General features: G+C 46.6%; 1 protein-coding gene across 3 annotated transcripts in view; it reads right to left on the reverse strand.

Annotated features, from left to right (window-relative positions):
- Positions 1-215: 215 nt before the first annotated feature.
- ARHGAP36 (Rho GTPase activating protein 36) overlaps positions 216-25,410 on the reverse strand; it is a 182,707-nt gene continuing 157,512 nt past the window's right edge. For 2 of the 3 annotated variants that reach the window (XM_064482702.1, XM_064482701.1), the window contains 11 exons: positions 8,259-8,417; positions 6,957-7,022; positions 6,213-6,448; positions 5,780-5,972; positions 5,540-5,595; positions 5,161-5,311; positions 4,581-4,729; positions 4,236-4,412; positions 3,904-4,001; positions 3,662-3,768; positions 216-1,425 (listed from right to left, as the gene is read on the reverse strand). In XM_064482702.1, the coding sequence (XP_064338772.1) occupies positions 1,268-1,425; positions 3,662-3,768; positions 3,904-4,001; positions 4,236-4,412; positions 4,581-4,729; positions 5,161-5,311; positions 5,540-5,595; positions 5,780-5,972; positions 6,213-6,448; positions 6,957-7,022; positions 8,259-8,367 (1,500 nt within the window). In that variant the 5' untranslated portion in view covers positions 8,368-8,417 and the 3' untranslated portion in view covers positions 216-1,267. Of the gene's footprint in view, positions 1,426-3,661; positions 3,769-3,903; positions 4,002-4,235; positions 4,413-4,580; positions 4,730-5,160; positions 5,312-5,539; positions 5,596-5,779; positions 5,973-6,212; positions 6,449-6,956; positions 7,023-8,258; positions 8,546-25,410 lie in introns of those variants that run through there. The other variant, XM_031445419.2, reaches the window with a different exon arrangement.

Below are 25,410 nucleotides of genomic sequence, written 5' to 3' on the forward strand. Positions count from 1 at the left end.
TTCCATTTTCTCCATTCTTTTAGTCCATATCACCCTTCCCCTTTATTCCATTCATTCAATCCCTTTATAGCATGTCACCCCTTTTATTCCACATCACTCTCTATTCTTTTATTCCTCTCCCCCATCTCTCTTTTCCCCTCAGCTCCAGTCAGAGCTTCCCAACTCACCAACAAAATTTCAAATTAAAAGAAAAATGACACAGTAAGCCAGGAATATGCTGCTGTCACAACACAGATGTTTATTAATGATTAAACGCCAGAGAAGTTTTAACAATCACAAATCTTCGAGCTCTGTGGTTGTTACCCATCATGTGATCAATTTCTATCCCTCAATACAATACATTCTTCATTTTATGGACCTTAGCAGTTGTTATCCATCAATATCAGCTATAATTTTGGATGTCATACATAACCCATATCTGTGTTTTACCAGAGCATGTCCCGCAAATTTGTACCGTCCTGCATAGAGGAACTACAGAGACGATATTTAAGAACATTTGTAATCAGGTGAATTTTACTACTTAGAACTATGTGTCCATACCTAACTAGCTGTTTTGCTGACAACAGGATGTGATTGCCAGCTGTCTGTAAAACAGATCTAGTTAATGAAATCAAATTTTTCCTCTAACTTTTGACCCCAGAAAAGCTAGTTAGGTATCTCAGGATTTGGGGAGTGGCTGTTTATCGAGCCATTTGCCTAAATAATTTGGAAAAGATTATCCTGAGGTGGCAGAGTTGCTGCGGGGACATGGCTATGAGTTGGTGTGACATGGTTCAGCATTGTTTGTCAGCTGTCAGCAGGCTGACCTAACGTCCTAGCATGCCTCTTGAGGGCCTTTCCAATTGAGCTCTTAGGAGGGGGGTAGGAAAGTCAGGTAAAGCATGCAATCCCCTTTGGGGGAGGGAAAGCACCTCGAGATTTGTGGGCTTCTCTGGGGCAGATGTTTACCACAAATGTCACATCAATTAAAGAAACAGCTGTAGTAAGGGAAAGCCAGGATCAGGGGTAAAAGAGAGAGGCAAGGTAGCACCAGGGCGCCTGGGCATGACACAGAAACATCTCTGTTTTTACCAGCTGAAGGGACCAAGCATCCCCAGTGAAGGGGCTGGCAGTGTGTCTGGAATTCTCATCCTGACCCGAGCATCAGGCGGAACTCCTTCTGACCCTCAGATCTTTACCTTCAAGAATCTCCTTAATGTTTCCTGTGGCATCCCAGGTCTACCCCCACCCTTTTCCCCTGTCTGGCACCATATAGAAGGAGAAACATCTAATGAAAGAAGTAGCCGATGCCAGTTTTGGCCTCCTTCTCCCGGGGCACACGGAGCAATGGGTGGTCTTGCTCCGGAATGGGGGGGTTACCCGCTCCTTCCTCATCGTCATGGGAACGGGCAGTGCCGGGAGGCACAGCTGGCTCCTCAGAGGAACCTGGAAAATAGTAACAATGTTAACACCTTATGTTTCTAGACTTCATACTTTGCACAGCACCCAAGAGACTAAAACCTAATTTTGAGCTTCAACTACAGTGTGAGGCAAGAGGTTAGGGCAGAAATCATTATCCCCATTTGACATGTAAGAAAACTGCAGCCTAACAGTAGAACATAGATCTCTAAATCTAGGCCCACTGTGGAAGCTAGGGGCAGGGCAGGCAGGAGGGCAGGGCCAGGTTAGAGAACAGAAAGAGTGAGACAGGTACCCCGTGCTTAGAGAAAATGGGCAACACCACCAGGAAAGCGGGGGACTGGGTGGCCTCCTAACAACCACCACCACCCTACAACCAGCCTGACTAACTTTACCAAGCAAATGAGTAACAAAGCTGGAGCCGGAAGCTTACAGTACTTCATGGACAGGAGAAAGCAGGTATCGGTCTTCAGTGACTCTGAGGAGGACTTGTAGTTCATGACTTGGCCAGGTTGAGACTTGTTTTTAAGGAAGGTGGTATCTACAGGAAATGTAACATCTGCATCATCTTTACAGAACTGAATTGACTTTGGATTCTGAACTTCTTTAGAGTCAAGATTATTAGGCATTGGAATTGCTTCCACATTCATAATTTCTTCAAGGTGGATGGCTAGATCTGGCTGAGGGTCTGGAATTGTACTGAGAAGGGAGACATCTTCAGACTCTGGAGCAACAATGGTAATTTCATCTTCTTCAAAAGTGTTGGCTAGGTCTTTCTGAGAATGTGGAATTTCGTTGTGAATTTGAGCATCCTCGGGTTCTGGGACTACACTGAGAACTGAGTCTTCTTCAAGATTGGGGTTTTCTTTGGAGTCTTGGATTCCACTGACACCAGAGGCTTCTTCATGTCCTGGGATTTCTTCAGCATCTGAGGCTTCTTCATTGTCTGTAACTCCACTCACATCTGAGGATTCTTCCTGGCTTTGAATTTCATCAAAATTGGAGACATCTTCAGGGCTCGTTACCATATGGAGAGCTGGGACCTCTTCAGAGCCTGGAATTCCATTGATTTCTGGAGTTTCTTCATGATCTGGAATTTCTTCAGTATCTGAGGTTTCTTCATCATTTGGGACTCCATCAAGAGCTGGAATCTCTTCAAGATTGGGGTCTTCTTCAGAGTCTGAGAGTCCATTAACCTGTGGAGATGCTTCATGATTTGGGATTGCATGACCACCAGGGGCTTCTTCAGGGCTTGGGACCACATGAAGAGCTGGGACTTCATCAAAATCAAGGTCTTCATCAAAGTCTGAAATCCCATTGACCTCTGGGGCTTCTTCGTGGTCTGGAATTTCTTCAGCATTTGAGGCTTCATCATTTGGGATTTCATCAAGAGCTTGGACCTCTTCAAGATTGGGATCTTCTTCAGAATCTGGGTTTTCATCATTATCTGAGTGATCTGCATGGTCTGGGATATCATCAGTGTCCAGGGGGGCTTCTTCATTATCTGGGATTTCATCAGTATCTGAGGCTTCTTCATTGTTCAGGATTACATCAAGATATGGAACTTCTGCAAGGCCAAGATTTTGGTAGTCTTCAAAATCTGGTCCTTCTTCAAGGTCGTGGTTTGGGTTTTCTCCAGGGTTTGGGATTTCTTGCACATCTGGAGCTCCTTCAGGATCTGGAACCATATCAAAATATGGTATTTCTTCGAAGTCTGGGATTTCAAATAGTTCTGGAATTTCATCATCAGGGTCTAGAATGTCCTCAAGAGGAGGAAGATCATCAAAATTCAGGGTATCATCATCGTCATCATCATCGTCATCATCATCGTCATCATCATCGTCATCTTCTTCTTCTTCTTCTTCTTCTTCTTCTTCTTCTTCTTCTTCTTCTTCTTCTTCTTCTTCTTCTTCTTCTTCTTCTTCTTCTTCTTCTTCTTCTTCTTCTTCTTCTTCTTCTTCTTCTTCTTCTTCTTCTTCTTCTTCTTCTAGCTCTGGAATGCCTTCGAGATGTGGGCCTTGAATCTCAAGGTCATTTGGAATCTCAAGACCTTGGACTTCACCAAAGACTACCCCTTGATTGAGATACTCAAATACTAGTTCTTCATTGACTGACACATCTTCCTCAGAGGACTCATCTTCCTCAAGGGGTTCATCTTCAGTAAGGACCTGGCGTTCAGGAAGGGCCTGACCTTCACCAAGGGACTGACCTTCAGCAAGGGCCTGACCTTCAGCAAGGGTCTGACCTCCAGCAGGAAACTGACCTTCATCAAAGGGCTTGCTTTGAGCAAGGACAGCAGCCTGGGCTTCAGCAGAGTTTTCCACTGGATCAGAAAGTAAAGCATCCTCTTCCATCTTTATTCGTGCACTCCTGAAGGGGAATGAATTTGAAAAGTAAGTCAGTTTGTATACTTGGGTTGACTAACATAAAGATGGCCTGAGGTTGGAAGCCCCCATAGGGAATTCTCCTTCAGGCTAAGTGTGGACAAACCAGGAAAACACTCACTGGATCTTCCTCAAATTCCTGCGTCTGATAAAATCAAGGGCTTCAGGACTGGATTTCCACACACGCTTAGCAACCTGCCTCTGAATATGGGGAGGCACCTGAGGGTAAAATTAGCAATGTTAGCCTTTATTACGTAACAATTTTTAAATTTATACTCATCTCTGTCAGGTACCCAGAACTGAAGGCACCATGACCAAAAAATGTAGGAAGAATTTCTAGATTGGGAGATTTATGGCTGCCTGCTTTGGGTGATCTTAGGGTTACATGTAGAATGCTTCCTTGCCTTGTGAACAGGAGACAGTGAAATAAGTGTGTCCAAAGCTTCCACCTACCTGGAAGAGGACATCCCAGTTATCAATCATGGCACGGACCACATTGACAGAAGCAACATAGTGGTCAATCCCCAGTTTTGTTTTCCTGGACTCCCTCTTGGCAGAATTCCCCCTCTTCAGGAGAGCAGATCCAAACACCAAGGCCAAATTGGTGGAAGTCATACGATTGCCTGAAATCTGGATAAAGGATAGAAAAAAATGATCAATTCTGAAGCAGTAATGGAAGTTATACAAACAGAAATGTCTCTTTTTGTTCTTGTTTCCCTTTGTCTCTGTCTCTCTCACATATACTCCCATGCATGTCCCCTACTATAGCTCTCACTACCCTTTCCCAGGGCTTTTTACCAACTGTCCATCAATGCCAATGGAGTCCTCGCAGTTCTCAGTGATCTTATGCAGGGCCTTCAGCAGACGCTCCAGGGTGTCACTGTGGCAGGGAGGCATCAGGTAAACCAGCAGTTGCAGGGCAGAAAGCTGATCCTGCGGCTTCAGAGCTAGAGGAAGGAAAACCGGGGCTGGCTTAGGGGGCTAGCTTTGGTAGCAACCTGATACAAAGAGAGATGTGATTCTGGTTGAAAATTGCTGAAGGCTATGGAGAAAGTACCCAGGCATCTTTCCTTTGCTCATTCCCAAAGCACTTGAGTTCAGGAGCCCTAAAAGCAAATAACAGCTCCCATCAAAATCAGACCCCCTCTACAGAACCTAGGTTCTTCTTTGCCCTAAGAGAGCACACACAGCTTCAAGAAGCTCTAGAGAAATTTCCAAACAACAGACTTATAATGGAATCCAGAGAGGTGTTTTCATCTTCTGATGTTCTTTCTGCCTTAGTTCCTTGAGGTCTTGCAGCCTGAGTTCTGTCCCCAGACCCCCACAATCCCTGTACTATTTCCTTCCCTTGCCCAACAAGGGAAAGCAGAAGACTAACTTGCTGTCAGGAGGAAGGACATGTACAGATCATCTGGCAGCAGGGAGTCCTTCATGTCACGGAAAAATTCCTTGAGGAGTGCAGCCACATCATGGACATTCTGAGTGTCATCCAGCACTACATCCAGACCTTGATCAAATTCTTCACGGAGCTAGAAAAAGGGGAGAGAATACATGCACTGACTGCTCTGCCCACCACAGGCTCCCTCCTCTCAGGGTTCAATGGAGGTAGCTGGTAATATGGTGTGCCTAGAGGGCTGGAAAGAAGCCCTTGCTCCCCTCCACCAAGCATGACATTCTCTTCAGGTCTATGGAGAAGCCCCCATCCCCACTTGCTTTTTCTCACTCAAGGAATAAAAATGTACACATAGCTGATTTACCTCACGCACTCTTTCCTCAGAATATTCCAGGGTGAAAATCCCCACTGTGCTTAAGCCTGAAAGAAAAAACCAGGGAATGCTAAGTATCTCTGGTTCTTTTCCTCCCCCATTGCATCCCAATCCCAAGTGGTTGCAGGGGAATGTTCCAAGCCCTTCATCCCTTGACCTCTTTCTCTCGCCTTCTCTAGAACACTGGTCTTCCTCTTCAATTGCCTCTTAACCATAATTTTGACCCCTTACCATATTTCTCAATGAAGCTGCAGCACGCCTCAACAACATGGGGGATTTGCTTTGCAATCGGATTGAGGCTCATTTTCCTTTTGGATCCCAGAAGTCGCTGGCCAATTGGAAAGGAAATCTTGGAAAGTTGCAGGGTCTGCAGCAGCAGGGCACCGTCCTCCAGTTCAGCCAGGCTATCCACAGAGACTGCACCCTGCGGAGAAACCCAGACTATCTTAAAATGGAGGAGCAGGAGGGTCGCTTCGGACCTTCCTGAGAAGTGAGTCACATTTACAACAGGAGACATTCTCTCTGTGGCAAGCCAATTCCACCCCTCCAACGCATTCTGTTCAGCCTCCCCCCACCTCCCAGGACACAGGCCTTGACCCTCCAGCCCATATCCCTACACACTTCGGGGAGGGCCCCTGCCTGAAACCTGGAGGGTTTAACTCACTCGACGCCCACGGCGGGTGAACTCCCGGGGCAATGAGGGCTCTTCTTGTCTGCGACTGAAAAAGCGCCGGATGCGGCCAAACATTCTTTGCACCACGTTTCCCCGACGACGGCCCGCAGCCTGACGGGTGGCTTCTTCAGTCTGCATCGCGGCTCTCAGTTCAAGTTGCTTGCGGCGGGTAAGCTCGTTCACCAGCACCTCTTCCAGGCGAATGCCAAAAGTCTTGAGTGATGCGGCTGAGGAGCCAGAGAGAGAAAGAATGAGAAACGTCAACGCTCTGTAGCGCCTAAGTCCAGAGGAACTGCAAGGGGCTGTAGCACTCCTCTAAGCAATCGCCCCTGTCAACCCCAACCCGCCAGACCCACAGCATTTCTCCCAGGGGAGGTAGCCAAAAAGACCCTGAAGAGGTTTGGCTGAAGGACTCAGCTCCATCAACTACTCCGACGGAGTCCCTGCCTTAAGTCATGCCAGGAGGTGACCACCTTGAAGCAATGAGGGCAATTTCTTCTGGGCGACCTGTCTGGGGTGATCCACGGAGAAGGCTTAGACAGATATGATGGGACCGCCCGTCATGCCTGCAGCTGGTGCGCCATTTCCTGAAATCATCCCCTGCGGGGTTTCTGAAAGGGGGGTGAGTGCCCCCAGGGGCAGTGGGCCCCGCCCTGTCTCCAGTAGCCAGGGACGCAAAACAGGAGGGGTGCAAGACTTCACTTCTTTTCTAAGGAAAGTATGAAAGGCCCTCACCCCTCTCTTGTCCTCTCAGAATCAAAAACCACTTCTCCAAGGTGTTTGGACGGTCAACAGGTAGAGCTATGGGAAGAGAAAAAGAAAATACACGCACTTTCACACAAATGGGATTTGATAAGTGACTAAAACATCGCAATGCATTGATCCACAGAGACTGAGGAGGAAAGCGGGACAAACAGCTCTGTCCAGCACCCGAAGTGTTTTGCTTTCACTCAGCCTCAGTTTCCCCGTTTGAAAACGGGACCAATCCTATCTACCGCATATGAGACTCCAAGAATTTAAACAAACCAGACCATCTAAGGCGCCGCGTGCGTGGCGCGCATATTGTTACGCACCAGCAGTATCTCAACACAACGCTGAAAGCGTAAATTCCTGGGCTCAGAGGCGGCGGGACAGTGCAACAGGCGAGGGGAGGGGCTCTGCCTGCGGCGCCGCCGCGAGGAGGGGTCGCTAAGTTACTGCAGGTGCGCTCGCTCCCGGGATGCCATCGGCTCCCCGCGCTGCGGCGGCGGGAGAAGCGGCGACACCTGCTGTCCCCGCCCTCCGACACACGCAGTGGCGGCTGCCTGCGGGTTCTCCTAGCCCTTAGTTGCGCTCCTTTTAGGCTGCTCCTGCCGCGCGCGGCTGGCGAGCCTGCAGCCCCCTGCACTTTTCCTCACTGCAGCGGCGCTCCTCCGCTCGCGCGACCCCCGCCCTCCTCCCCTCAGCCACCGAATCTGCGCCTGCACCGCTAAGATACCGGGCGCGTTCGACCCCCGTCCGGAGCCGGGTCGCGCTCCCTCCCTGCCCGCCCTCCTCCTCAGCCAGCAGAGGTGGACAGCAATCCCAGCGCACTTCTCGCCGCCGCTCCCTGCACCCGCACGCCCTCCCGCTCTACCCAGGGATTGGCGCGTGTCTCTCTCCCACTATCTCGCTTTCTCCCCTTACTCTTCGTCTCTCAACCGCGCTATCTCTGTCTGCCCCAGTCCTCTCTGAGGGTCCCTCTGCGCCTCCATCTCGTTCTGGCTCTTTATAGCACCGCACCTGGTGCGTCTGTCTCTTCACCTGTCCTCTGTCCACCTGTCTGTCTCTGATATCTGCCTGTCTTACTGCCCTCAAGCCCCCAGGCTTCGACCCAACTCAACTAATCTTTACCACTTCCCAATTCAACAAACACCCTTCAACTCCCGCTCCCTCAGCTCTCCTGGAGCCTGGAGAACCAACCAAGTCCGAGACCAGAGAAGAGCCCCCAACTCGTCCCGCCCGGGGGGTCCACTCGGCCCCGAAGGCGAGGATGCCACATCCCGGGGTACTGCTCACCTCTTTCAGGTTTGAATTCAGAGAGGAATTGCCTGGCCACGAGTTCGTGGTAAGCAGTCTCTTGCAGCTTCAGACGCTCCAGCTCGGAGAGGCTGTGTATTGATATCATCTTCGTCCTGCGTTCCGGGTTGTGTCCTGGGGCTCCTCCCAAGACGTTCACTAAAAAAATAAAGGCGGACACCAACAGTAAAGGGGGCATGATTCTGGGGCACAGTGTCCTTGCTGCCTTCAGAAAAGGAATGCAGCCACCCATTCTGGAACCGGATGATTATCAAGGCTGCATCATCCAATTGTCACTGGACCTGGTGGAGGGAACTATGGGGGGAAGGGTGGGAAAGGGGGAGGGAAAACTGGGAGGCGGCTTCACTCTCAAGCAGAGCTGCCTCTGGTTGCTTATTTAAAAAAAAAAAATCCAACTTCAAAAAACATCAGCCCTGAACTGACAATCCCACAGTCCAGAAAAGAGAAAACCTAATCAGAGGCAAAAAAAAAAAAAAAAAAAAAGCAGCGGCAGAAGAAGAAAAAAGATTTAAAAAAAAAAACCCAACCTTACTCCCAATTTAAAAAGGCACATTAAGATAAGAATAAAGTAATATTTTCCCATTAATTATTTAGAACATTGATGGAGTTTATTTTTTTAATAATGCTTGATGCTGTCCAGTTTGGGTGAAATGGGCATGTTCATCTAGGTTAGAAGCCCTGTAAATTTTGTACAGCTCTTCTAGAAAGCAAACTGAACACATGAGTCTGAAGCCAAAAATCATCCCCAGGCCCTTTGACCCAGTAATTCCCTTTCTAGGAATCTATCCTAATGAAAACTTCCTACAGACAGGAAAAATCATATGCAAATGAGCCATAACAGTAAAAAATCAAGGGAAAAAAAAAAAGCTAGCCCACCAAGGAGACTAGTTATATAAATTATGGAAGAGCCACAGTATGGAAAGTTATGCAATCATTAAAGTGATGTTTACAAAGAGCTTTTGAACAACAAATATAAAATACAGAATTGTATTAATTATGATTACAACTATGTGAGAAAAAATGCATAAAAATAAAAGACTGAAAGAAATGTACCTAATTACTAGCAGTATCTGTATTAAGTGAAGGGATTTTGTTTGCCTTTTGCCTTTTATCTATTTACAAAAATTGTACAACTTGATTATATTATTTTTCCTGGGAAAAAAAACCCCAGTTTGTACCAAAACAAACAAGCATCATTTCCAGGCCATTTCTAATGAAACTCCCATACAGGATGGGTAGAGTGAAGTTTGTCTTAGTGCACTGGCAAATCTGTTTTTATACAGCCCTTCTCCATGATACCCACTATCTCATACTGCTCCCAGGATTCCCAGAACCCCCCAGTGGGGATCTCCATAGACCCCACACAGCATTCTTTCCTGCACATCCTCACCTCTATTATTAGTTTGTTATTTCATGCATGCATTAAAAAGAAAAGAAAAAGAAAAAAATATTAATTGCCCACTTTGTTCCAAGCACTAAAGATTAAAATATGAGCAAAATAATAATACTCTTTTCATAAAGGATTTAACAGTGCCATGAAGGAGATACACAGGTTAGCAACAATTTACAAAACCTTGTGATAAGTCAATCGGCCAAGATATAAACAAACTACTGTGAAAGCAGAAAGGAGGAAACATCTAAGTTTGCTTGGAGACAGGGAGGGGGGAGAGTACAGAAAGAGAGAACATCTTGTGCAAAGGCAAGGAGATGGGAGAGAGGTTGTTATATTCATAAAGCTCTATAAAGGGGCTAGAAGGAGATAAATCTGGATAGGCAGGAATGAGATCATGAATGGCCCTATAAGCCATGTGAAGGAGCTGGACTTTCTCCTGAAGGCAATAGAGAACTACCACAGGGTTTTAACTGGGAAGTTACAGAGTCAGAGCTGCAGCTTGGAAAAATCACAGAGTAGTGAAAAGCACGGTTTGGGTAGAAAGCCTGGGATTTTATGGGTAGAGTTGACAAGACTTAGAGAATTTATTGTAGAGGAAAGGATAGCTCCAAAGTTTATGGTTTGGGTGAGTGCGTGGATGCTTGTTCCTGATGGAGAAGATAATTTGGGACATGGGGAACTAAATCTTTTGACAAGAAGGGAAGTGGTCACATGCCACTTTTCTCAGCCCCTTTTCCCATAGAATTTTATGATAATAGTCTATATATTATTGGGGGGGTGCTTAAACTCCAAAGATCAGGTAATGTAGCTTTGACAGAGAAAAGGTAGGTGGAAGTTTATCATTCAATAATCTATTTAAATAAGCTCTGTCCAAAAAAAAAAAAAAACCCTCACTTATTTTGTTTCCAAAATCCTCTTTTGCCCACTTTCTTTAATGGTCAAATTCACACATGTCAGAAATAAACACTTGCCGGATAACTGAAGTTCAGTATGAAATAGAATGAGGAGTATTTCTATGGCTCTTAAATTGAGCTAAGAGGAAAATTCTTAGCATGGATCTTTTTAAATGTCCTTCAACTGCAAAGCACCATCCCCTGGACCCTAAGCCCAACCACCAAACTGTATCCACAAAATGACCATTTTAACCAAAGCCAAATGCACAGAACCTAACCACAGTCCCAAACTAAGCTGCTAGTAATCCTCCACTCATAATAGTAGGTCCAAAACCAATTAACCAAGGGTCTCATTCCGACACACGCAGCCTAGCTCTGGCTTAATTTTACTAACATGGCTCCCCTTTTCCCCTTACCCCAATCCAGACATTTTTGTACCTGTTTTGGAGTTGCAGCTATTTCTTCTTGCCGAGGCTTATAAGATCTGGTCCTCCAAAGAGTATAGCTGATTCTTTCAGCCGAAAAGATGAAAATCAAATCCTCTCGCCCCCAAAAAATGAGGTGAGAACAAACAAGAGAACCTCAAAACAACACCAGCCAAAGAGAGAGGGGGAGAGAGAGAGAGAGAGAAGCCTTTGAGAGATGAGTCAGCCTAGATGCTTACAATTCCAAAGGAAATCAAAGGCCTTAGAATAAATCGTTTGTCATTGCCTCCTGCTCAAAGATACAGGGCTAAACTTAAGAGCAATCATATGCCATAATTCTGCCATCAAAATTGACACTGTCTTGTTTGCCTTCAACCATTTCAAGGCACCAGTAGAATATACGACAGAAGCAGAATTAGGGAGGCCAGTGTCCCCAGACAAGACGCAGATGGGCAGGTGAGGAGGGGGACCAAAAAATAGGGTGCCACACTATGAGAGGCACATAACAGATTCATGAGATTTGAATATTTGTCCTTGGGCCTGATTTTCCAAGCTGATTACAAAAGGAGGCTCCTCACCAAGAACAAGGTGCCAAGAGATCTCTCTTGCTCCAAAGTGTCTTCTCCTTCCCCCTTCAGCCTGCCCTGGCACTGGCCTGAAGTGACCATAACATCAAAAAGATACTCAAGAAGGACAATGAAAGCAAGCCCTCTCAGTTTCAGCCTAGAATTCAAGACATTTGCAAATATATATATATTTGATATATATATATATATATATATATATATATATATATATATATATATATATATATATATATATATATATATATATATATATATATATCATTAAACAAATATCTGTAATGGCCCCTGGAGTTAGAGCTAAATAGAACTGAGCTCAAAGCCAAGCTTTAATGGGGTTTTTTTTAGCTGTGTGTTCTTAGGAAAGTCTGTTGAAACTTCTGAGCCTCAGTGGCTTCCTCTCTAAAATGGGGAAGTGATGCAGTACCCATTTCAGCAGTTGTGTAAGAATTAAAAGAATAATGTATGTGTGATATTTAGCATTGGTTTTTAATATACACATTGATATTGAAGGTTCTTTGCAGAGGGCCTGACTTTACCAGAAAATATCAGGTTTCAAAAGTAATTACATAAAATTAGAATTTGTATCAGTGCACCCAAAGACCTACTCTGTTTAATCTCTACTAAATTTGAATTAAATTAAAACAGGTAAAAATAATCTCAGGAGACTGTTGGGAATAGGTCTTTCTTCTTCAATCTCCAATGGCATCAGGGTCAAGTACAAAAAAATCATTTGATAAAATTCAGAAAAACTAACTGCACAGGTCAATTTTTCAAATGCTATTATTCAGATCAGTAAAATGCTTATAAGTCTCAAATTTTATTTGTCTTTCAAACTACCCAATTTCACATTGTCACTAGGAAAAGAATATATAATTTCATTTGGCTCAGTAAAAGGGCTAGGATATTAGCAGATACCAAGAGAGAATTTGAACAAAGAACAAAAGCACACCCAGATCAAGTCTCCAGCAACACAAAAAGGGGAAACACACATGAGTGACATCAAGATTGTTCCTCACATCCTCCTGAAATGCATGGCACAGATGGAGAAACAAATTAACGTCAGAAAGGTCACCCCACTTCGATATCGCGAGGACAGAAATGTCTCAGCGAGGCATAAATCCACAGCCTTTACAATTTGGAAGACTAATTTACTCCATTGTCCCCATCAAGTAGTTAGGGATGGTGCAGTGCTCACTAGTAAACATCTATGAGAAAATATAGGACTGCACTGATGCCATCGTTAGAACCCTTATAAATTAGGCACTTTATGGCACCATCAGAATTTTGCTTCTAGCCATTGAAAGATCTTTGGAGTTTGAGAAATTGATAGTGCACAGGGCTGAGTGCCCAGAAGGCATTGCATCTATGTTATTCAAATGTCTAGAGGCAGTGACAATGGATAAAGACATCCCCATTAATATATCACAACATGGGAAAGAGATACAGGTCTCTAGATGAAAACATTCAGGCACCAATTTGGTTTTCTGGCACATTACCTCATTCATCCTTGAGCATTAATGAGTTAGCCTTTAAGTTGTTATCCCATAACCTCCATTTCAGCGAAGGCTGCAGTCGTGATGAACATAATGGCTCATTTTACCTTATGTGGTGGTAATGCCCCAAGATAATTAAATTTGGGGACAGCATTCTACAATACATGGAGTTAGCCCATCATGCCATAGCAGAAGCTCATAAACTGGCAGTAGCATTGTTAAAATATATTCAGAAAAGCTCTGGCTTCAGAAAATGTTTTCAGAACTGCTTAGAATATTAGAATGGATCAGAGAAAGAAGGAACCTTAGCCATAAACTAGTTCAAAGTTTCCATTCTACAGTTCAAAAAAACTGAGGCTAAAGAGAGACAGGAGTTTGTCCAAGGCCACACCACAATTTAACAGCAGACTCTAGACAAGAACCCAGTTCTTCTCAATCCGAGGGTGCTTTACACTGCCCCATACACCTTTGCTCTTAATAGCTACAAAATAATGCATAGCTAAATAATGAAATAAAAAAATGGACACATAATCAAAGCCTAATTCGATAAGCCAGGGGAGGACATATCTGAAGGCAGATAGCCACCACAAATTACAATCTCTTTGTAAAATGAGTACAGTCGTCATTCTATAGAACGTGGGATGCCCTTTTAAAATTTTATTGACTAAAGAAACAACTCAAGCTCAGGATGGTGAAAAGCAACCTTTATGCTATAAACAGCCCAAAGAATAGTGTAAACAGGGTAATGTAACATCAAATACAACAAAATATAGATATTCTCACTGTTATCTGCAGTATGTGTCAGAGTGCATAATAGTGCTGGCATTACAAGCTGTGTTATCGTGTATCTTTTATTCCCCCCTTTTAGTTGCTGCTTCTAATAGTCGTGGCAAAAAAAAAAAAAAGGAGTAAAAACATAAGATGTTCTATCAATAGGAGGTAATTTTTTTAATGTCTAACTTTTCTTATGCTTTTCATTTTCCCAAAAGCTTTCCTTATGCCCGTTATTTCCAGACCCTAGCACACAGTAGGTGTTCAATGTGTTTGTTGGGTGAATCATAGGATTATAAACTCTGACAGTTTTGAGAGAACATAAAGGTCTTGTAATTAAAACAGCTATTCGTGATTCATGGATAAATGAATCATGCCACTTCATTTTCACAACAGCCCCTGGGAACGAGGTAGGTTGGGTATTATGTTTCCCATTTTACTGATAACAACAAACTTAGGGCTCTGGAGCGGTTGTAACTTGCCTGAAGTTGCACAAACATGCCATGGAAGAATACGATCTGGGAATCAGCCTATCCTCAGGCCTGGTCTTGCCCTTTCCACCAAACCATGGTACACTACCAACAACTACTGCCTGGAACTGGGATGGCCTGAGTCAAGACTACCTTTTTTTTCTAAGGAGGTGGCTGAATTTTTGAGGTCTTTTTTTGATACACACTAGTCTTGGGAAGTTAGAATGAAAGTAGATGATTGGTAGACAGGATAGATAGATAGATAGATAGACAGACAGACAGACAGACAGGCAGATAAATGACAATGATAGATTGATTGATAAATAGACAGATATAAAGATACAGATATATATGGTTTTTGAAAAACACTATTATGAAAGGTAGAGGAGAGGAGTGGATAGAGGAGAAAGGCACCAGAAGCCCTATTTATTCCTCCCATTACATCTCTCACCTCAGCCCACTCCCTAAGCTGACATTCCTGAAAAGATCCTGAGATATAGACTAGAACTTGGGTTCAAATCCCAACCTTACCACATATAAGTTCGCACACTCATCAACCAAGTGACTTGGAGCTAATTATCTCACTTTTCTGAACCTCAGTTTCATCACCTTACAAAATAAGAACTATGATAACTATTAGGTGTGGCTGTAGTAAAGATTAAATAAAAGAGAGGGTGAGATGAAAGAATCCCCCAAAGGATATAGTGCTGTACCAAGGTGAGGGATTGTGCTCCCACCCCCTCATACCTGAGAGTCAAATTCGAAAGGAAGACAGCAGAAGTGCTGCTACCTGGAATGGAGCAGATAGTGCCCACTGAAGAGTGCCCTTGCACCATCCATTGAAGGTGAAAAGGGGTACTCACCCCCTGTCAGCAGGAGGCACACTTTCAGAGGGGATGAGTTGAACTGTTTCTTTGCTGGTTCTTTCATGATCAGAAATGCAAGGCAACTAACTGTGGGGGTTGGGGAGGATCAGTCTAGACTCTGAAATGTAGAAAAAAAGTTTAACTGGCTCACAGAAGGGACTCAGTCCCTACCTTTGGTTTCCTCAGCACTGTGTGTAAGCTATCCATGCTAGGAATGATGGAGGAAAGGGGGGAGTCGTCCAGAGTGAAAAGTCTCAGTTCCTGCCCTTGGGACCTTATAGCCTAGCTGGAGGTCACACAAATGTCAATAATCTGAAGGACTATCAAGAAAAGCCCTTGGGTCTAACAGAATCCTTCCCTGCCTCATTTAAATACATGTTCTCTCCTATCATTCCTTTAAGGAATATTAAGAATTGACTATTTCCTCAAGTCCACCAGCACTGGGAAGACCCTTATTCAGCTGTAGGTTTTCAGTATGCATTCAGTAAACTGATTCATTTTCACCGTCTTCCCAACTCCCCTGTCCCCCAAGCCCTCTGCCTTTAAGACACATTCCCTTTCAGACACACACATTCCCTCTCACAAACATCCATACACACACACAACCTCATGCGTTCCCCTTACACAGTTACACACACACACACACACACACATACACACACCAAACATACACAGAATAGACCTCTCCCATGTATTCACTACAACACAGGGAAGGAGGGAAATGAGACTCTGAATTAAAGAGAGGGCCATCAAGCATTTGCCCCTGCAGACCCAAGCTGGGGCTTCTACAGGGTGGGCATGAGGGAGAAACAACCAACGGGATGACACCTCCCCCAAACAATTTGGACAGAGATCTGTCAAGGAAACCTTCAGAATAAAGTTGTTTGCTGGATCTGTGTGAGAACTACCTCTCCACCTTTGTTCCCCCACCCCCACCTGCTTCTCTTCTCTTTTGATTGTATCTCCCCTAAGAAGCAGTCAATTTTCTGCAGTTTTCTTCTTCAAAATTCTGTCTGAGTGGCTGTCATAGGGAACTGGGGCTGTGGGAGATGTTTCCCTGGTAGTATGCATGATAGGAATGGTATTTTAAAACTACAGTAAAATAAACGTATTTTTTTAAATATCAATGCCTGTCTAACCACCTGTATCTATCCTCCTTCAAATTAGACCACTATCTTGACTATGACACAGTAGAAAAAGAAAAAAAAAGCAAAACCTAGACCAGGAGTCAGGACGTCTGCCTAGTTACTAAGCAGCTGAGTGGCCTTGGACAAGTCTGTGAGCATCTCCAAGCCCCCAAACACAACCAGTGTAATTCATTATTACCCTGTTTATCTAAGAACACGGTAGGGACACAGTTCTCATATCTGCCATCTGCCATCTGCTCAGTCTTTGATTCTTCCACAGGACTTAGCCAACTCCAGGACACAGGGCCACGCTGCCGCTGTGTACAGCTGGAAAGAGAGCGTCCCTGCCCTTCTGAAAGCCTCTAGGGGCCACAGTGAGTGGGTGGGGGTGTCTAAGCGGATCTCCCTATTCCTCTCTAATGGAGCCCCAGCCCGGCAGTCTGCCCTCCACCCTGAGCTAGGTGACCGCAGAGGGAGAGGGAGCAGGGTGAGGGGAAGACGGACAAGAACCGGCCGGCCGCGACTTCGCGCCATCCCCTTAAGGCTTGTCCTGCGCCACAGGTGGCGGCTGCCAAGCGCGGTCAGGCGGGGTTGCGCCCCGCGCGTCCCGCCCCTACGTGGCTCAAGAGCGCGCAGAACCTGCAAAGTTAAACAAAGCCCCGCGGCGCGCAAAACCCACTCTCGCCGCCTGCCCCTGCCGAGAATTCGAAAAATGCACTCTTTCTTGCGTGCTCCACGTTTGAGCCCTTGAACGCGAAAAGCTGGGCACCTTGTTCAGCCCTCGCAGCCTTCCTCTCCCTCCCTCACGTCGGGTCCTCCACTTGGAGTGCCCTCACCTCCCACTTTAGCCCCTCGAGGGGCTGCACTCAGGCCCCTGGAGCCCTGCCCCTGCACTACCTCTTGGCGACTCTCCTAGTCCGGCCAGGGAATAATGGCTGCGTGACCCGCTGGTCAGTCCTGCGGCGCGACACGACCCGTCCTGGGACGAGCTGCCGCCGGCAATGTGAGAGCGATGAGCTCTGACGCTCTGATTCCCCCACTCTCTCTCTGAAGTCTTCCGCGGTGGGGCAGGGGCTGATTCATCTCAGTTTTCCACGCAGCAGCCAACTCAGTGCCTTACGCATACCTGTTTGCTAAATTCCCTGGGCTACTCCCACTGCTTTTCATTGTACCCCACAATCTTCCTTCCCTTTATTCAAAACTGATTTCTCCTTCAAGATTCAGCCCAAAGGTCCCTTTCTCTGGGTACTCCGAATTTCTCTCCCCCTGACCATGCCACACAACCTCACCTTATTGCTGAAGGAAAGGCAGAAGCAGAGGTCCACACGGCTAAGAAATTTACCAAAGGGCACAGAGGTAATTAGTGGCAGAGCCAAGAGGAAGGCCCAGAACTCTCGGATCCCAGCTCAGCACACCTTTTGCTAGCCCTCATCCCTTCCCTTCTGCCCTGACTTGTATGGCATTGGGGGGCAGGTAGTAGCATCCCTCGTTAGCCCTTTCCACACAAGGGCTGCACAAGGAATAACCCCCTTCCCCTCCCTGCCTTGCTCTTCCTTCTCCTTGTTTCCCATCTTGTCCAGTGCCTCTGTTCTTCCAAACTCAGAGACAAAAAGGTCATTTTGCTCAGAGTTCAATGAACAGCAAGAGAAAACAGAAGCCCTCTACCAATCTGGATGAGAGTGGTCTCAGTAACCGCCCCCCCCCCAACACACACACACACACAACTATAGTCATCATCTTTCTTTTTCTTCTTTGCACCTGGAGAAGTCAGAAGGCCATTCACACCTGCCCAAACCTTCTTACCTCCTAATACAGCTTCCAAAAATGCCTCCTTCTAATCTGGAGCCCAACAATCATATATTCAAATCACTATTCAGCCAAGCAAAAATGTATTATTCGTAAGCACTAAATATTCTCATCTGATGCAACAAGGGCAATACAGGGTTATAAATGCAAGATCTCAAGTGGAGAGAATTTTAAATAAACAATTACACCCCCTCACAGCTGAATTTTCTACTCTTCTGGATGAAGTAAATGGACAAAGGGAGAATGTTGTTGACACAGAGGGACTGCAATAAAAAAGAAAGAGGAGAGGAGAGTCAAGAATATCAGAGACTCTGGGTGAGCCCAGCAAGAGGGAAGGAGAAGGAACAGAGCCTAAGCAAAGGAGAGGAGGAGGGAAGGAAAGGGGAAGGGATAGAGGGCAGGTGCTGACGCCTGGCAGACACAGGTCCTGGGGGAGCCCAGAGAAACATGGACTCAGTCCCTAAAGGCTCAGAGATGTGGCTCTTAGGGATCTAGATTGGAAATGAAACCTAGAAGCCCAGTGGCAACTATCTCTTATCTCCTAGCAAAGGGTGAGAGCTTCTGGCTGGAGCAACAGCATTGGTGGCGCTCTTTTCACTTTAAGTACCACCTCAGCACCAGCACTTACCAAGAAGGTGCCCTCTTCCCCTACTCCTCTTTCCCATCCCTACTCCCACTCCACAGTAATTAAATAAATCTTACCCAACACAGGAATGTAATTTGAATGCCCAGGGTGGTTTTCCCTTCCCTTGAAGGAGAGGATCTCTCCCTCTCCTCCCACTGAAAATGGGCTGGGTGCTGCCCCTTTATACATCCTAGAGCACCAGATCTGGAGAGGGGGAGAAAGGGAGGGAGCAGCAGTTTGAAGCTAGTCCAATTTGTCCCTGGCATCCTCTCTCTCTCCTGTTGGTTTTTTTCTGCAGCCCCTCCTTCTGGCCCTGGCAGCTTGCTCCCCTTCCTCCATTCTTGTGATAAGGGATTGATACTGGGGTGCATCATTCTGGTGATGCTTGCTTTCTAATGTGGGCTTTTACACTGACATGCCAGGGAAAGATCTGAGTTGGGGTGGGTGTGTGTCACCAAAGATGAAAAAAGAAACCCACCCAGGTAGCCAACTGCCTTGAAAGCAACAAGAATTGGCATTGGGGGCAGCCAGGAGATATGATTTGAATCTAAGTGCATAGGGAGCCAATTTAGGCAGAGAATTGGCAGGTTATTGGCTTGAGTTACAGTGATTGCCTTGGTAACATAAATACATAAGGATTACGTGATATATTAAAGAGAAAGTAGATGGCTGAATATCACTCAGCCTCAGTTTTCTCCACTGCAAAATAGGGGAGTAAATGCTCAGCCCATAGCTCTGCAGGGAAGAATGTGTGAAATAACATTGGTAAAACACTTAGCACAAGGCCTGGCACAGAGCCCCTGGCCTCCTTAACTTCCTTCTGGTGTTGAGAGTAGGAAGTAAAAGGGCTTGCCTAAGGTCACACAGCAAGTATCAGAGTCAAAATCTGGAACCCAGGTCTCCCAAACATCCCCCAGGAAGGATGCTTTCCACTCCACTTCCTCTAAGAAGCTGCCTGGGCTATCTTTTGGGACTCTGAGGAGTGGAAGTGTGGAGACAGGTTAGGAGCTGACTCTAGGCAGATGTATATAGACAATCTACCACTTAGTTCCAGCCTTAAGGGCTCAGGCTGCTGCCTTAACTCCCTTCTTATCATTACTCAGGTAATCTCCCCTTGCCATCTTGGACTAATTCACTGCCACTTTAGAGCCACCTCTGCTGCCCAAGTCTGATACAGTGATTCACTCGCTAGCTGGCCAGAGCCTCTGCCCTCCAGGAAAGAGGCTTTCTTCTTAATTGGCTGCAGAAGCCTCAGCTGCAGTGAGACAACCCCCTTCCAGGAGGGTTTATGGGTAGTGGGCTTTGAGGAGTAATAGAATAGCCCCCTATCCAACAGCCACTGCCCTATATGCCCCCAGTGCCTGGGGCGCTGCTATTGGAGTCCTCTCTCTCTAGATTTCTTGTGATAACCCTCTCTGTGCCCTTAAGTCTCAGTGTTCCCAAGGGATTTCACCCAGGGCATCGCCTTGCTGCAAGTATACAGCCTGTGTTGTATCCGGCACTGCACTAGGCACTGGCACATAAGTTAAGAGGAGATGTGCCTAGTATTCAATGAGTGTTCACTACAATTAAAAAAAAAAAACGTGGTGACTTGGAAAGGGGGAGAAGATTGCCGGGTGGGGAAATGAATTAGGAAGTCCCTGTGAGGGGTAAGGTGAGGGGCGGAGGGGCCTCACTTCAGCCACAAGGACTGGGGCTATGGCCTGAAATTTCTGGTGGTCAGTGAGTGGCATCACTAAAATCACTGGTGCTGCAATTTCACTTAAACACACCACCTTGCTTAAGAATGTGAATGCTAATTGAACCTCTGTCCATCCTCTGGCTTGGAGGCATTACCTGGTGGCCACATTTCCCTCCCAGCCTCAGATCCCCACCCCCTTCCTCAAACTCCCAAATCTTTATCCTTGATGAGGGTGAGGGAGAGGGAATGGACATCCTTGGGATCTTAACCGGAATAAACACTTTACATCTGTTTCCTCCTTTAAACTTGCAACCACCCCAAAACCTAAGCCAGCAACTTGCCGAGGTAAGTCAGCTGCCAATAGGCAGAGCTGGGACTCGAACCTACACCGACTACAAAGCTTGTGCACTTCCGTGGCAAGGCGCTTTACACAATGCGCCGCCTCAGGCGAAGGTCCTTTCTCCTCCTCGCCTTCATCTGCCATCCATCTCTATAGAAAGGAGGCAAGCAAAGGACAGGAGCCAGAGGACCATCTGGCCGCGGAGCATTCTGGAGTCCCCTGTAGCCCGCTACAACGGAGGGGACCTCAGAATTTCCCGTGGGGGCTTTGCCATCAGCACAAAGCACCCTCGGTGACTCTACCGCCCCCTGCCGCCGGTGGCTCCCCCGCCCAGGCGGCTGCTCTCAGGAGGGCTTCCTTGGGCGCTAAGGAAAAAGAGCTTACCGACTGCCCAAGAGCTGTCGCGGGCTGGTGCTGGGCTACAAATAGCCCTGCCAGATTTGGTGACAAAAACGAGAGGGAGGGACATTTATAACGCCCTACTATGTGCCCAGCACGGTGTCAGTGATTTCCAATAGCCTTTACATTTTATGTAAAAATTATTTGCCTTGTAAAATAGTGAGCTCTCCATTAAGAAACGTCTTCAAACTAGATTAGGTTTTGTAAAAAGCTTGTCTGCAGATCTAAACTTCTTACTTCTCGCAACCAATAAAAGCTTCCACCCCTAACAGTTGCTCAACGTCTCAGGTAGGGGAAGGAAGAAATAACTCCCCTCCTGCACACACCCCCGCCCCCAAGCTCGCCCCTCCCCCGCCAGGAGCAGGGGTCGAGGCGGTACCGGGGTCTGGGGGAGGATTCAGGGAGGAGGAGCCTCAGGCGGGGTCGAGCAGACGCTGAATCAGGGTCCCCGCAGAGCTCACGTGCCCGCCTGCCGCCGGCGGATTCCCCGGACCTTCCAGTTTTTCCGGGTTCCGACTGGACCCCGTCTGGACCCAACTCACTCACTACCTTTGCTTGGGAATGGGGAACGGGCGCGTTGATGGGGGCAATACCCCAAGTCAAAGGGAAAAGAGCGGCTGTGCCCGCAGCACCTCGCCAGCCCATCCCCCTGTCCTTTCTTCCCCCTCCTCCCATCCTCACCCCCTTTTCTTCCGCCCGGAGGGAAGGAGAGGGCGGGCTATATGTGTATGTATGTATGCATGTACGCGTGTGTGCGCGCGCGCGCGCGCGCGAGTGAGGTACGCCTGTGTGTGAGTTCTGTGTGTGGCTGGGTGTGGGCTGTGTGTTGCATGTTTTAGTCTGAGTGCTTGGTGTGAAGTGCATTTGATTTGTGCTCGGACGTGGAGCCTGTGTTTGTGCGGTGTTTGTGTGTGCACGTTTTCAGGTTGTATGTTTCTGCCCGATTATAGTGTCACTCTGTGGGTGCTGTCTGGATGTGGGTATGTTTGATGTATGCTTCTGCCGGGGTTTGTGGTCGTGCTGTGGTGTGTATATGTATGCAGTGTGTGTATGTGTGTGTGCCCTTTGAAGCTTGTGTGTATATGTTTGGTGTGTGTTTACTCTTAGCTGTGCTGTGTCAATTTGGATTTACAGGCGGTGTTTGTTGTAGTGTGTGTGTTAGTGAGCAAAGTGTCTTTCTGTATACACGAGTGTGTTCAAAGGTTTGTGTGTGACGGTGCGGTGTGAGTGTGTCTTTGGGTGGGTATGATGTGTTCATGTGTGTGGTGGGGATGCTTGCGGCCAGAGTATATACTAGGATGGACGGCAGAAAACAGCATGTGTCTTGGAGGTGGGTTGCCGTGTGAGTTTAAGGGTGTGGTGTGTGAGAGCACTGGGTTATCTAAAGAACCTAGGTGACTGTGTGCTTGGTGGTTTTTTTTTTTTTTTTTAATCGGGAGTTGGGGGCTTTGCTCCAGGACTGGGACAAGGAAGGAGATAGGGGCCCGCGACCTGGGCAGGGTCACCCCCTGGTCTGACCTGCCCGGTCTGGGTCCCCTGGCCCACCGCTGGGTGCACAAGGCCCACTGGGGCAGGGTGTGAGCTTACCTGACTGCTTCGAGGAAAGAAGAGGAAGGCGCCGCAGGTGACTGGCCAGGTAGGGCGCCTAAGGCGCGGTGCAGGGGCTGGTGGGAGTAAACTGCAAAGATTCTTGGTCACTGATTCCCCGCCCCCCTCCAGGAGATCCCAGGTGGTGCCCAGCAAAGCCCAACTATTTGCTCAAGGCCTGGCTGTTTCACACCTCTTTGGCTTTGTGTGGGCAGATGCAGTTGCCTGGAATCCCTTTCACCCTCGGCTTGATGACAAACTCCTACTTATTTTTTTAAGAACTAACTCAGGACTCACAAAACTTTCTCTGCTTTTTTGTACCCCTCCCTCCCAGTTGTGGGCACCCTCCTTTGAGCTATCATAGTTCCACTCTTCATACTTCTCATGACATGATCATACAGAACTACAACTATTTGTCTCTCCTTTTAAACTTTGGGCTCCTGTACAGAATGCCTGGTATATAGTAAGAATAGTAATAATGATTCTGACAATAATGTTAGCATTTATTAAGCACTTATTGTGTACCAGGCATTGCACTAGTGCTCTTACATGCATTATCTCTTTGAGTCCTCACATTGATCTTATGTGGTAGATAGAGCTATGATTCTCACTATTTTGCACATCACACATCAAACTCAAGAGTAGTTAAGTAACTTCTCCAAGGTCACACAGCCAGTGGGAGGCAGAATTGGTATTTGAACCCAGGTTTGGCAAGCTCACTAGATCTTTCTTCTCTACCAAGCAGCCTCATCAAGAGTCATCAATGCCAGGCATTGAAGTCTTTATCAAACAGTATCATTTCGCAACAAACTTTCTTTTGAGTTTATTGACAGCACCAAGAGTGCTCAGCATAATTACTTTCTTTGTCTCCCAGACAGCTGATACCTTCTCCACCTAATTACCTGTTTTGTTGACACCTCAAAATCTTTAATTATCTTAGGCTCATAAGCACCTCACCAGCTCCAGTTCTGGGAGCTCTCCTTAGGCTGGTGCTGAAAGAAAGAACAGAGAATGAGCATTTTCTAGCCCTAGGATCTGGGGAATTGGGGATGGGGATGGGGGTGAAGGGTCAGGATGGAATAAGGGAATGATTTCATAGCTCCCTCGGACCCATTTTTACGGCATTACCCACAGAAGTTGATATGTAGTAAATTTCAAGCTAACCAGTCATCTCCATATCAAACTGCACATAGGAAAACAAGCAGAGCCCCCCCTTCAAAAAGATTCTTGAATGGGCCCCATTTTGTATTATTCATGTTTGCGGGGGGCACTGCGTTTACCTAATGGGGCTCATGCTGCTCTAATGCCTCCAAGCAGCCTCATCTGAGAATTTCAAATTAAAACAATACATCGCATTTTTTAACACATTTATCGGGGGGGGGCATTGGCTGAGTTGCAGCTAAAGGGCCGCTGGAAGAACTGGCTTCTAGTTCAGCCCCCAGGGAAGCAGCCTAGACTGCTGCAAAGAGGTCAGGGGGTGGATGGAGAGGGACAATTCACTGGTGATGAGTCACTTCGCCACTTTTCAAGGGGGAAAGCGAGAAGCACGAAGCACGATTTAAATTGCTACTGTTATTATTGTGCCCTTTCAACTGGCACAAATGAGCCTGGTGTGCAGACAAGAAGCAGCTGGAACATCCATAAAGCTTCCCCCCCAGCTGGGCCTGGGTCAGCACCTCATCCTGGGTAGGCAGGAAAAGCATTGCCTAAACTACTATGTAGCCAGAAAGTCTTTTTTATTTTTAGAGAAGGGGGGGCTGTCTAGAGAGGCCAGTCTAAGTCATGCAGGACACAGATTAGCTGAAGCCCCTTGGTAAGTCAGTACAAGAAGTTCACATAAACTTTGGTGTCTCCCAGCATCTCATCTCAGGCACTTGGCTTTCCTGCTGCTGTGGGGCTAGTCTGACACCGCCTCACTCGCCTCTGAATATACCAACCTCACTTCTACTCCCTCACAGCCGCTCATGTGAGGTCTCTGCCTCCCACCTGAACACACACACGCACACACACACACACACACACAACTGCCCCACCTATCTAAATTCTGTTGTGTAAGTCCCACTTGGATTTGTGAAAGACTGTCTGGTTCACTCCAGCCCAGTGCTCTTGTGAAATCGGGGACAAACTTCAACTTTGAAGAAGCCAAAAGCTCCAGAGCTGTGGCTCCAAAGATGCAGTTCTGGACCAGAAGCTCTAAATTAGTGTGACGGAAGGCTATCCTTACTCCCTCCTTCCCTGACTCATATAAATGATGGGATAGGAGGGGCTACCAGGACCCTGCCACTACCATAGAATAGACACACACACACACACACACACACACACACACACACACACACACACACACACACACACTTCCTTTGGAGTTTAAAATCCCCACTATAAGACTCCCTCTCTTAGGGGTTCATAACATGAGGATTATATGGGGAATTGTAAAGGTGGAAAAATACTTTAATAATCCCCTTTACTGCCAAATGTAAACAAATATTTCCTAGTTTTCACCTTAAACACAAGAATCTGTATGGGTAAAGCATCAAAATGTGAGTTTTATTGAAGAGAGAGATCTTGGATTTCCTATGTAAGTAAAACCCTTTAAATATCAGGACCTTCTTCTTTTCCTTAGGGGCAGAGGAGCTTTGGAGTGAAATTGCTTTGAGTTTGTATCCCA

Source organism: Camelus dromedarius, chromosome X (assembly GCF_036321535.1).
Source record: "Camelus dromedarius isolate mCamDro1 chromosome X, mCamDro1.pat, whole genome shotgun sequence".
Classification (NCBI taxonomy): domain Eukaryota; kingdom Metazoa; phylum Chordata; class Mammalia; order Artiodactyla; family Camelidae; genus Camelus; species Camelus dromedarius.